This window comes from Cydia splendana, chromosome 6 (genome assembly GCF_910591565.1).
Source record: "Cydia splendana chromosome 6, ilCydSple1.2, whole genome shotgun sequence".
Classification (NCBI taxonomy): Eukaryota; Metazoa; Arthropoda; class Insecta; order Lepidoptera; family Tortricidae; genus Cydia; species Cydia splendana.
The window spans coordinates 10523930-10535252 of record NC_085965.1 but is presented as its reverse complement, the minus strand read 5'-3'; the positions used below and the strand labels follow the sequence as shown (position 1 = coordinate 10535252).

At 38.1% G+C, this 11323-nt stretch overlaps 1 protein-coding gene across 1 annotated transcript in view; it reads right to left on the bottom strand.

Annotated features, from left to right (window-relative positions):
• Positions 1-5040: 5040 nt before the first annotated feature.
• Positions 5041-11323, bottom strand: part of LOC134791380 (uncharacterized) — a 69617-nt gene continuing 63334 nt past the window's right edge. The window contains exons 4-7 of the mRNA XM_063762391.1: positions 9186-9359; positions 6956-7053; positions 5814-5915; positions 5041-5446 (exon numbers count right to left, since the gene is read on the bottom strand). Of these exons, the coding sequence (XP_063618461.1) occupies positions 5080-5446; positions 5814-5915; positions 6956-7053; positions 9186-9359 (741 nt within the window). The 3' untranslated portion in view covers positions 5041-5079. The remainder of the gene's footprint in view (positions 5447-5813; positions 5916-6955; positions 7054-9185; positions 9360-11323) is intronic.

Genomic DNA, 11323 nt, shown 5'->3' with positions numbered 1-11323 from the left:
GCGCTGTACTAGCAGATTTTAGTATTTACAGGCCTATGGAACTCTCCGCGCGAGCTCGGATTTATACCTACGATTCTGCTCCCGTTCACCATGGTCTAATAAAACATGGTCTTCTATTCCCAGAGTGACACGGGCCTACGTCACAATAACATTGCCACTTTATTTCAGCATAACATGTTACATGGGTACATTATACCTATGGTTAATAAGTTAAAATATTTCTTTATAATTTTATAATTTTCATTTATATGTATTTTATCTTAAATTTTACAATAACACGTCATTTTTAATTATTCGTTAGCAATATCTTCCGATTCACGAAAGAAATTTCAGACGTTCGGGTAATTCTGTTTACATTACTGGCAACACAGGATAGCGCTGTCACATTTGACAATTCGGATCTAGATAACTTCATGCCCTGACCGTCATCCTTGTCGAACGCGTGTTAATTGTTATTTCCTTCTCGCTCAGTGTCAGCAGTCGCAGTGATTTCCAAACTTTTCACGTCGTAAGCTTGGTAATTAATGTGTAACTGTGAATTCGTTTTTCAAACGTTTCTCTTGTATAGATAAATAAAGTTTAATTTAATACATTAGATTTGTTTTAATTTACTATGTTTCTACATGAATAACTTATTATACCATGCCGTTCACGGTAGAAAAGCAAGCCAGTTGGTTGCCTGCCACACGCGATCACGCACGTACGTCACCGTGCGCCGCACTGACAATTTTTACGATAGTTACCATGGTATAATAATATACTCCGCCTACTCTATTCCGAGATTCGCGTATGACCTAACTGACACGGGCCTACGTCATCATGCTGTTTCCAGGTTCTCAAACTTGAAAATGTGGGAGAATTTTAACCAGCGGTGAAAATTATTTTAACGGCATTAATTTTAAGTTCTTCATGTAGAAACATAGTAAAATAAAACAAATCTAATGTATTAAATTAAACTTTATTTATCTATACAAGACAAACGTTTGAAAAACTAATTCACAGTTACACATTAATTACCAAGCTTACGACGTGAAAAGTTTGGAAAACACTGCGACTGCTGACACTGAGCGAGAAGGAAATAACAATTAACATGCGTTCGACAAGGATGACGGTCAGGGCATGAAGTTATCTAGATCCGAATTGTCCAATGTGACAGCGCTATCCTGTGTTGCCAGTAATGTAAACAGAATTACCCGAACGTCTGAAATTTCTTTCGTGAATCGGAAGATATTGCTAACGAATAATTAAAAATGACGTGTTATTGTAAAATTTAAGATAAAATACATATAAATGAAAATTATAAAATTATAAAGAAATATTTTAACTTATTAACCATAGGTATAATGTACCCATGTAACATGTTATGTTGAAATAAAGTGGCAATGTTATTGTGACGTAGGCCCGTGTCACTCTGGGAATAGAAGACCATGTTTTATTAGACCATGCAAGCTACGTAGGTACTATTGAATTACTTTAATTAAACATGTAGTGTTTATTACGACAAATGTACCTATAGTTAGTTAGATATCTATTTGAAATAAGTAGCTAACTTGGTAAAATATTCATTTTATCGACAGTAAGATCTTAATTTTACACCGGAAAATAGGTACTCATTTATTATGCTCTGGTTATCTTATAATAAATTGCCTGTAATCATGGGTTCTCTATTATTTTTCTTCATTGCGTAACATTAATCTATATCTGATTTTAAATTACACGAAGTTTTAAAACTAATTCTTTCTGGGTTCATTGCCTGGTTTATAAGACGGCGTAAACACTGCGGTCACTGCAGGTACATATAACCTTTTAAAATTAGTATTTCGCAAACACTACCCTAACCTAACGCATAAACGGAATACTATAAATTATTGCAACTTAACTTGCTTAAATGTAGTTATTTAACGCTATGCTGTTGTATACTTTATGGCAAGTTCTAATGTCAATTTGATAGTTTGATCAATCGAATTAGAGACCGGTCTCCACACGTATAAAATTTTCTAAGCGTCGCGTCGGCAACCCTAGCGTTGTGCCGGTGCGCGCGGTGCGGGGAACGGCGCGCCGAAGGTCACTCCATTGTATTTTTGTGTAGGTATCAAACCGGTAGGTATTTGCGTTTTCTTTGAGAGATAAGTATCTGTTCGTAAGAACTATTATATAATCTGTGGTATTTACCTCGAAATTCACAAAATCAAAAGCCCCCTCCAGACTATCCGCGTGAATCGCGGGCGAAGCCGCGAACGCGAGTGTGGAGTCGATATTCGCAGACAGCGAAATCGACTCCACACTCGCGTTCGCGGCTTCGCCCGCGATTCACGCGCATAGTCTGAGTGCCTACCGCGAACCACGTTCGAAGTCTTGCCTCTCTTTCGCACTTGTAAATTCGTACGTATGTGTGACAAGGAGGCAACACGTCACACGTGGTTCGCGGTAGGCCCTCTGGAGGGGGCTAAAGATCGGCCTTTGTTTAGGGTTGCCAGATCGAAAGGCGCTATTATCGGGAAAAAATATATTTTTAGCGGGATTTTGGGACTTAAGTCGGGTAAACAAAAAACATTCAAATTAAAGTAATTGTATTAAAAATAACGATATTTTACATTATTGGCACTACGTCAGCTGCTCTTCGCCACGAGCGCGCTGACGCGCTCGACGCGGGTCGCTCGCTCGCTCGACGACAGTTCGGAACATGAAATTATTGTTTTATAACGTGAAGCTGTTTTTCGGGACAATTTTCACTTTGTCGGGAATCGGGAACGCATGCTAGAAATCGGGAGAATCCCGCCAAATCCCGACCATCTGGCCACCCTACCTTTGTTGTTAAACGCGTGACGTGGGCGTGCGCCGCTGTGGGGAGTGGGCGTCAGAGGCTCTACCGCGAAAAACGAATCTCTTTATCTGCCTCTCTATCGCTCATGCATATTAGAGCGATAGAGAAGCAGAGCAGATACAGAAATTTCGATTTTTCGTGGTAGGCCCTCAGATTTTAAGTTTCCGCAGCATTGTACAGTGTACTATTTGTAGTAGTAGACTTAAGCAAGAACAACTTTGTTTTATTGTAAGTCGGTGGCATAGTAGTGTCGTCACTCATTCAAAATAGGCAAATCGTATGAAATTACATAATTATTAAGCGTAGAAACTAAGTAATTCACAACGAGTGCCGTACAAAGTGTAGGTGTACCTGTACCTACCTACATTTTGTACGGCACTTGTTGTGAATTGCTTCAATGTTCAATCTAGGTACATGTTAATTGGTCGAGTTTAAATAAAATGCAAATAAAAGGTTATCCGTCAACTTTATTCTTTTATTCATTTCGATAAGTTACAGGTACGACACGGTATATAATGTATTAAAGTAATATAACTAATAAACTATGCATCAATAAGCACTAATTACTTATAAAAATAATATTTAGTTACTACAGGGTGTCCAGTGGCAAATTTCCGATTTCAAATCCAAATAATTTTCGAACGCGTAGTGCCAAGGAGACGCAGGGTTTTTTTTAGTTTCGTGAGTGTTGCGGATTAATTAGTGACAATGGATCGCTGGCCAGCAGAGCAGCGTGCACGTGCTATTGAGGCTTGTCTAAAAAACGGCTTTTTATTCAGTACTGCAAGACCCTGACTTTGATTTTAATTTTTTCTTATAAAACTGTTACGGATTTAATCTGTTAGCTGACAACAGTCATTTTTCTGGTCCAAAAATTTCAGAACGTTAAATTAAAATCAGAATCGGCCCCCTAGGCGTAAGTTGCCATATTAATAATTTTAATATACGCCAGTACTGTGATGCACCGTCGGCTAATCTTATTGGAAGCTCGGTAGAAAATGTGAGTTTCAAAAACTTAAATCCGCATTCGTCACCTTTTTATAAAAGTATACAGTTTTGGTTTAAATATTTTAGTTTTTTTATATCAAATTTTGAAATCGGAAATCTGCCACTGGACACCCTGTACAATATGATAACACAAATACTATACAACTATACACAAATTTTCTAAATTAACGTTGCATAAAGTTGGATTTTTTTGTACTTCAAAGACTTGGGTCAAGCTTAGAAAATGGTTTTGGGTGAAAGTTACAACTTTTTGGGCTACCGTGAATATATAAATTAAAATATTTGCTAAATATCTGCTTTCCTGTTAATCGATTATTACAATTTGCAAGATCGATAGAGAAGAGACACATACTTTCTTAGATTTCAAACTTTCACGGTAGCCGTCCTGTTTTCACTAGCACACTGGCGTGAAACGAAGAATCGTAGTGTAAATTGTAATGCTATCACTAGAGCAAACATAGGTACCTACTGAAGATAATCTTATGCCACAAACTCTTTCGTAGCGACTGGGCCAACGTCTTCAAAAGATTCCAACTAAGCAGATAAGTATAATAGAAATTCGATCGACGATAAACTTGGTTAGTTCATAACAGGTATAAAACCAAAATTTGTCTGCAATAATTATTTTTCGTGTCTGCTTTAGTGTTACTCTAATTACCTAATTCGTTGGTTCAATTTGTGTTGCGATCCAAAATTGGATCTCGAAACACATTTTTAACGGTCATTAACATCAACGTGTAACGGTAACAACTGACAATCTGGCATAATGTAATCTTTAATAGATACAGGATTTTTTTCCCAAGGTAAAGTAAGAAATGCTACATAGGTAATTAGTGTAAAGTTACGTATTGACTAGAATTATTAAGACAGAAAAACATACGAATATATAAAACATATATATAAACCAAATTAATTAAAAACAATATAACTAGGCATTACATCTAAAATTTATACAAACAAATCCCACATCTAATTATGAAACCATTGGAATAAACTCTATTGAATATAGGTACCTACTCATAAAATGAATATCGTAGACAAATAGGTTTAATCATCACACCAGTGCTAATGGTAATCATTATACATTTCGGAATTCGGTTATAACAAAAGAGATCTTAGTGTTAGCTGTCAGTTATTTTTGTTACACGTTGTATACATGTTTCACTTATACCTAAAATCGTCACGTAGGTTTATTGAAAACATTGGAATGTTGGAAGAAATGCTACTTATTCCTATTCTATTCTTTGTTATAGTTCTGTGGTCAGTTCGTCCTGTGGTCTTCTTGTCATTTCAAACAGCTCGTCCTCGAGCCACACACTCTCTCTTCTAACAATCGGTCTCCTCTCCCAGGGATCGGAGAGGACTATTGTCTCTTTCTCTTTCTCTATTTGCGAGTAGCTAGGCGGCCGGACGTCCGCCCATTGGCTCTCTAATTCTTTATCCAAAGTGCTGTCGTATGACGTTGGAGAGTATGAGGGGGGTTTAAAAGTAGAAAAGGATTGCTGAGTGATCTCGGAGTCGGAGCTTTGGCTCGGTGGGGGTGAGAGGAAATTCACTAGTTGATGCTCTTGCGACTGCGGCGGCAGGGGGTTGCGGCTGTAGCGTTTTAGTATTCTGAAAATTAAAAGACGTCAAATTAAAATCTTGGCCGTTAAAAGTAGGGTAAATTAGGGTAGGGTTGGCCTTTAATTATAATGTTGAAGCCGCTAATCATTGGAGTATCTAATAGTTTCCTTTTCAAATCAATTGATTAACTTAACCAATTAACAACAGAAACAAAACAAAAAACTTTCAAACTAAGTACGAGATTTAAAATATGTTTAAAGTTGATCATCCCCGATTTAGAATTTCTGAAAGAAGAACTAAATGTAGGCTGTTATTTCTGTACTGAAATAACATATTGTGAAGAATTTTAAAAGAAAGGCTATTATAATAGGTACATATGGTGATTGTGCTTAATTTTATAGGAAATAAGGAGTACCTTTCAGCCCAGCTGGCGAGCCGTGGCCACTCCTCCGGCACGACGGGCACTTGCTGCTTATTCAACAAAATAAGCAGCTTCGCCAGGTCGCTCATCACGCAACTGTAAGAAATCCTTATGTTAGATACAACAAAAAAAAAACAAGCTTTAATCTAGAATTTGGTGCATCCTCATAGTCGTAAACAACTTCGTTTTGTTTCCTAAACATTAATTGTTCCTCCTAACCTGGCGTGGCGAGTGATTGGACACATTTATTATCTGACAATTGAAATCTGTCAAATACGATTTTTCCCCTCGCCGTGCGGGCGTTGCAAATTACCCCTATCTCGCACTTTGCACACCATCAGGCATGTGTCACCTCGTCACTCATAAGCTTCAGTGTTCGCTTACCATGGCGCTTGTAGAAACCGTAAGGGCCCTGCCACTACTATCTATGTAGGTAGGTATTGTTTTAACCTACCAAAATATAACCGGTGTAATAAACTGTTAACTTCCTAGTGTAAACATATAAAAACTCATTAGGGCGTAAATTCACTGCGTTAAAAGAAGAATTGTTTACTTTTGAAATTTTTTACTATTTAAATCCGGTAATTTTCTCAAACACGAATTAGAAAGCAACCTTACTATGTGGTAATAAAGCTTATAGTTAAATAGAAAGATAAGAAGTAAGGAAAAGTCCAAATCTTTGATACAAAGCTCTAGTAAAGTCGTAACGCTAACCCTGCCTTTACTATAGATAGACTTCAAAGGAGTGAATTAGTTGTAAAATTACTTTGAATCAATTTGTTGTATGGTGGACGCTCGACGGGATATTTGAGCGATAGAGAGGCAAATTGTATAGAAAATTCGACTTTCGTTATTCGCCGTATAGGGTCTTCGCCCCACCAAACATAGCAGCCCTCAGCCATTGGAAACTCATTTAATTGTCAACCGTATTCCCCGTGCAATAAAATTCAAATTCAAACTTCCAATGGCCGTTATGCGTGACGGGCACCTACCCACAGAACATTGCTTTGGTCGTGAAAGATCGCGATTTTATAATAGGTATTTCCGTGGCGTGTGTTCGAGAGTGGCATCGTAAACTATTTATAATGTGATATTTAGACGTAATAATCAAAGCAATTATTTACGTAATTACTTACCTGTAAGCCATTGCGGCATCGTTGTTGCCCAGCTGGTACAGTTCCCGGACCTGGTGCCGCGTGTGGTTTAATATTGCTAGCAACGTGTAGGCGTGTGGCTGCAAAGCAAAAGCAAATCATTAATAAATAAAAGAGTGTAATTAATATTATTGGAATTTGTACATTTTGTACAAGTTTGTCATTCAAGCTTGATGATGCGGGTGCTTGCTTTCATCTTAGTACAATAATAGGTATATTTTAAAGTTTATGAATCGTGACTAATGAGAAGTTTAAACAAGTATAAGAAATGTTTAAAAATTGTTTCCTACTGATTCAGTAGCGCAGATAAAAGAACATAGACATAATATAACGTTACATAATGAATTACCTACAAGTAAGGCACAAGCTCAATGTTATGCACGCTTTACCAACATTCTTTTACCGTATCTGGCATCGTAATCGTTTCTAACAACGCCGAGACTGCAAGTACATTATGCTATGGAATCTTATGGAATTTACATTTACTAAAACGTTAAGAAATATTTACCTACCTACACTGTTAAAAAATATATTAGAAAAAATGTCTTATACTTCTTATTGTCTTATTCTTAGATACCTTAATTAAGTAGGTACCTACTTGAATTCTACATCTTAGTATTTCTCATTATTCTATTTTATTTATTTCGAATAGCCCAGCTGTCTCCAAAATCTCTACTTAGTCCCAAGATAAAGTACATTTTTGATGATAATTAGAAACCGAGATAAATGAAAAGCCAGATTAACTCATCACTACACCTCTGCTCTGCTCTTCTTGTGTGTTTGTTTTCGCGATAAACTCTAAAACTACTGAACGGATTTTCATGCGGTTTTTATTTTTACCTATCGATAGAGTGATTCTTGAGGAAGGTTTAAGTGTATAATTTGTTAACGCGTGCGAAGCCGGGGCCGGTCGCTAGTATTTGAATTAATAAGTAGAGTTGCAGCTTGGCATCTTACATAGGTATAGCGAAAACTGTTGACTTGGAACAATCTTATACAAATCGATTCGTTCTCAGTTCTCAACTTAAGCTGTTTTGAGCTTAACATAAAATTTATGGGTGTAAGTATATCGTAAACCCACAATTAGGAAAACTATTAGCTCAGCACTTCTGTATTACACCTTCCGATTAATTAAGGTAAAATATCATAAGTAGGTACCTACCGGTATTTAAAATGCTTTGTTTAGGTTTCCTGACCAATTTACTGAGAATTTATTCTAAGTAACCAGTTACTTATGACATGTGTATCATGTATTTATGTATATTATAAACCATGATTATACTTACTAAGTACCTGGTATTAATAGGTACGCTATAATCACACACAGATCTACGCAATGACTCAAACGTTCTAGTACAGGTAATGTTTGACTAGTATTCATTTCCCGGTGCCTGTAGCATTTTCTTTGTCAATAGCAAGTGCTTGAACAGACGACGTGTCAAATCCACTGCTAACCAGACACATCCGCACCTTTCTTTGTTAGATACTTTATCAATGTCACTTAGTGAAGTAACATCGAACAGTTACTCTACCTTAGCTAATGCATATATGCAGTTCCTGTTGACTAGACTGCGAGTACTGTAAATGCGAGATTTAACGATTAAACTTGTTAAGTAAGAGGTTTTATGTATCCAGTAATCTAATCGGTCGTTAACTTTGAGACTGGCGAGAAAAGTAACGGACACGTAAACCATGACAAGGTAGCGTGAAGTGTTGAGAAATGAAAATAAGAAACTACCGGAAAAAATCTGACTAATCATATTAACATTAATTTACTGCTAACGAAACCAACAGTCAGGTGTGAAGCAGGTAAGTAGGTTACAAAAACAAATTAATTAATGTGTACAAATTAATGCTCAGATAAAAAAAAACTGCAGTTTTTAAAGCCTAAGCCTTAAGCCTACGAGCTCCGTAGCTGTCCTTGTGGAGTTAGTGGTAGTTACTACCGGCGAATAAAAAAAAACGATATGCTAGCGTTTTCCGCTCCACTGCCTCTAGTTATCAGATCAGCAGAATGAACGTAAAAGCTAGGTACTTACTCTCAAGCAATCCAGCTGTTTGTAGAACTCTCTAAGTCGCGTGTCGTCGTCCAAGCCGGGCTACGTCAGCGTTTACGAGCGCGCCCGTGCGCGCACGTATGTCGCGCCGGCGACGACTAGCATTACTAGCAAAACGCAACTACAATCACTCGTGCCTTCATGAGGGTACTTACTCGCAAGCAGTCCAGCTGTTTGTGGAACTCTCTAAGCCGCGTGTCGTCGTCCAGCCCAGGTTGTGGTAGCGGTTGCGAGCGCGCCCGTGCGCCGCTCCGGCAACGCGCGTACGTGGCTCCGGCGACGACTAGCAGCACGCAGACAACTACACCACACGCGCCACCAACTAATACCTGCAAAAAAAACGTATTAAAATGTCAACAAAAACTTTAAAAAAGATAAAAAAACGTGTGATTTTTTTTGTAGAATAGAAACTTTGCCGGGCGGTAGTACCTATTTATCCATGTACCTAATACATACTAACTTCAAGCTAGCCATCACATGTCTTATCGTGTTGGTTGGACCCATACGGTAACTGAAATGTCTGAAATTGAATTATATATGTACTTAGTTAATTTTAAAATACTGCTGCGGATAAGGGGATTACCCACATCAGACGCTTATTCTGAACCTAAATCATTATCGTCTTTCATGCCACATTAATTACTCGTATATTAGTCTAAATATTTGTATTTATCGCTCGCTGCACATTGCATCCATAACTCTCGTCTCGCGCTTATCCATGAGAAAGTTTTAAGAGCGCTCTTACAAGAAAAGTCGAAATAATGCAAAATTGATGATACTAGGCGACGAAATTCAGGACTTTGCGCTCATTATTAGAAACAATGAGTACTTGTTCCAGTAAAAGCGTCTTCTTATCTTTATAAATATCGTTGTAAATATTAGAAAAAGGACTTATTAAATTAGTAATGATTTTTTTTCTGATGGTCCTTTCCGAAAAACCCCGTGAAGCACTGAATGGCGAGCTCTTATTTGGAAATGTTGAGAATTTTACTCTGCTAAACCTGGCTATTTTGTATTACTAATACCCTGTACTTTAGGCATATCAAACTATATTTTTCCTACATACCTTTGAGAAAGAGAAAATCAAAGTAAAACGAACTTGATTTTCTCTCCGAAAGAAGTGTCAATTCCTACGAAAATCTACTTAATATCGAAGTCATATTCATACTCAAGCAATCTGCAACGTTTGCTTATACTGTTGGTATACATTAGTGTTTATGAAATTCTACTATAATTTTTTGGCAATTTTTTGAAAACTATCTATATTACCGATGACGCGCGCTGCGCCAGCTCAGTGCCGCGGCAGAGCTTGTAGAGGCAGGACGTGTGTCGGTCGGCTCCGCACATTTTCAACGGCGACGACGAGGTTTTTTATCATTGTGTGCGGCGGGCGCCGTGTAAAACGCTATACTGTGTGCGTGTAAACCGCAACGAGAGACTTTGATCCTAGCACTGTTTTTATAGTATTATAATTTATAATGGTACAGTTTAATAAACTACCGGACAGGATTGAAAATATTTGAAACGACCTGACATTCTATATGTATTTATTTGACTCAAGATAGTACTCAGGGTCTGATGATGGAGCCGGAAGGTGGTCACCGGTACCAATCAACCATGCAACTAAACCACTTCGTGTTTAGGCTCGTTTTATTCATCTCAACAAGATCTTTGACACAAGATAGTACTCAGGGTCTGATGATGGAGCCGGAAGGTGGTCACCGGTACCAATCAACCATGCAACTAAACCACTTCGTGTTTGAGCTCGTTTGATTCGGCTCAACAAGATCTTTGACTTAAGATAGTACTCAGGGTCTGATGATGGAGCCGGAAGGTGGTCACCAGTACCAATCAACAATGCAACTAAACCACTTCGTGTTTAGGCTCGTTTTATTCGTCTCAACAAGATCTTTGACTTAAGATAGTACTCAGGGTCTGATGATGGAGCCGGAAGGTGGTCACCGGTACCAATCAACCATGCAACTAAACCACTTCGTGTTTGGGCTCGTTTGATTCGTCTCAACAAGATCTTTGGCACAAGATACTACTCAGGGTCTGATGATGGAGCCGGAAGGTGGTCACCGGTACCAATCAACCATGCAACTAAACCACTTCGTGTTTAGGCTCGTTTGATTCGTCTCAACAAGATCTTTGACACAAGATAGTACTCAGGGTCTGATGATGGAGCCGGCAGGTGGTCACCGGTACCAATCAACCATGCCACTAAACCACTTCGTGTTTAGGCTCGTTTTATTCGTTTCTATAAGATCTTTGACACAAGATAGTACTCAGG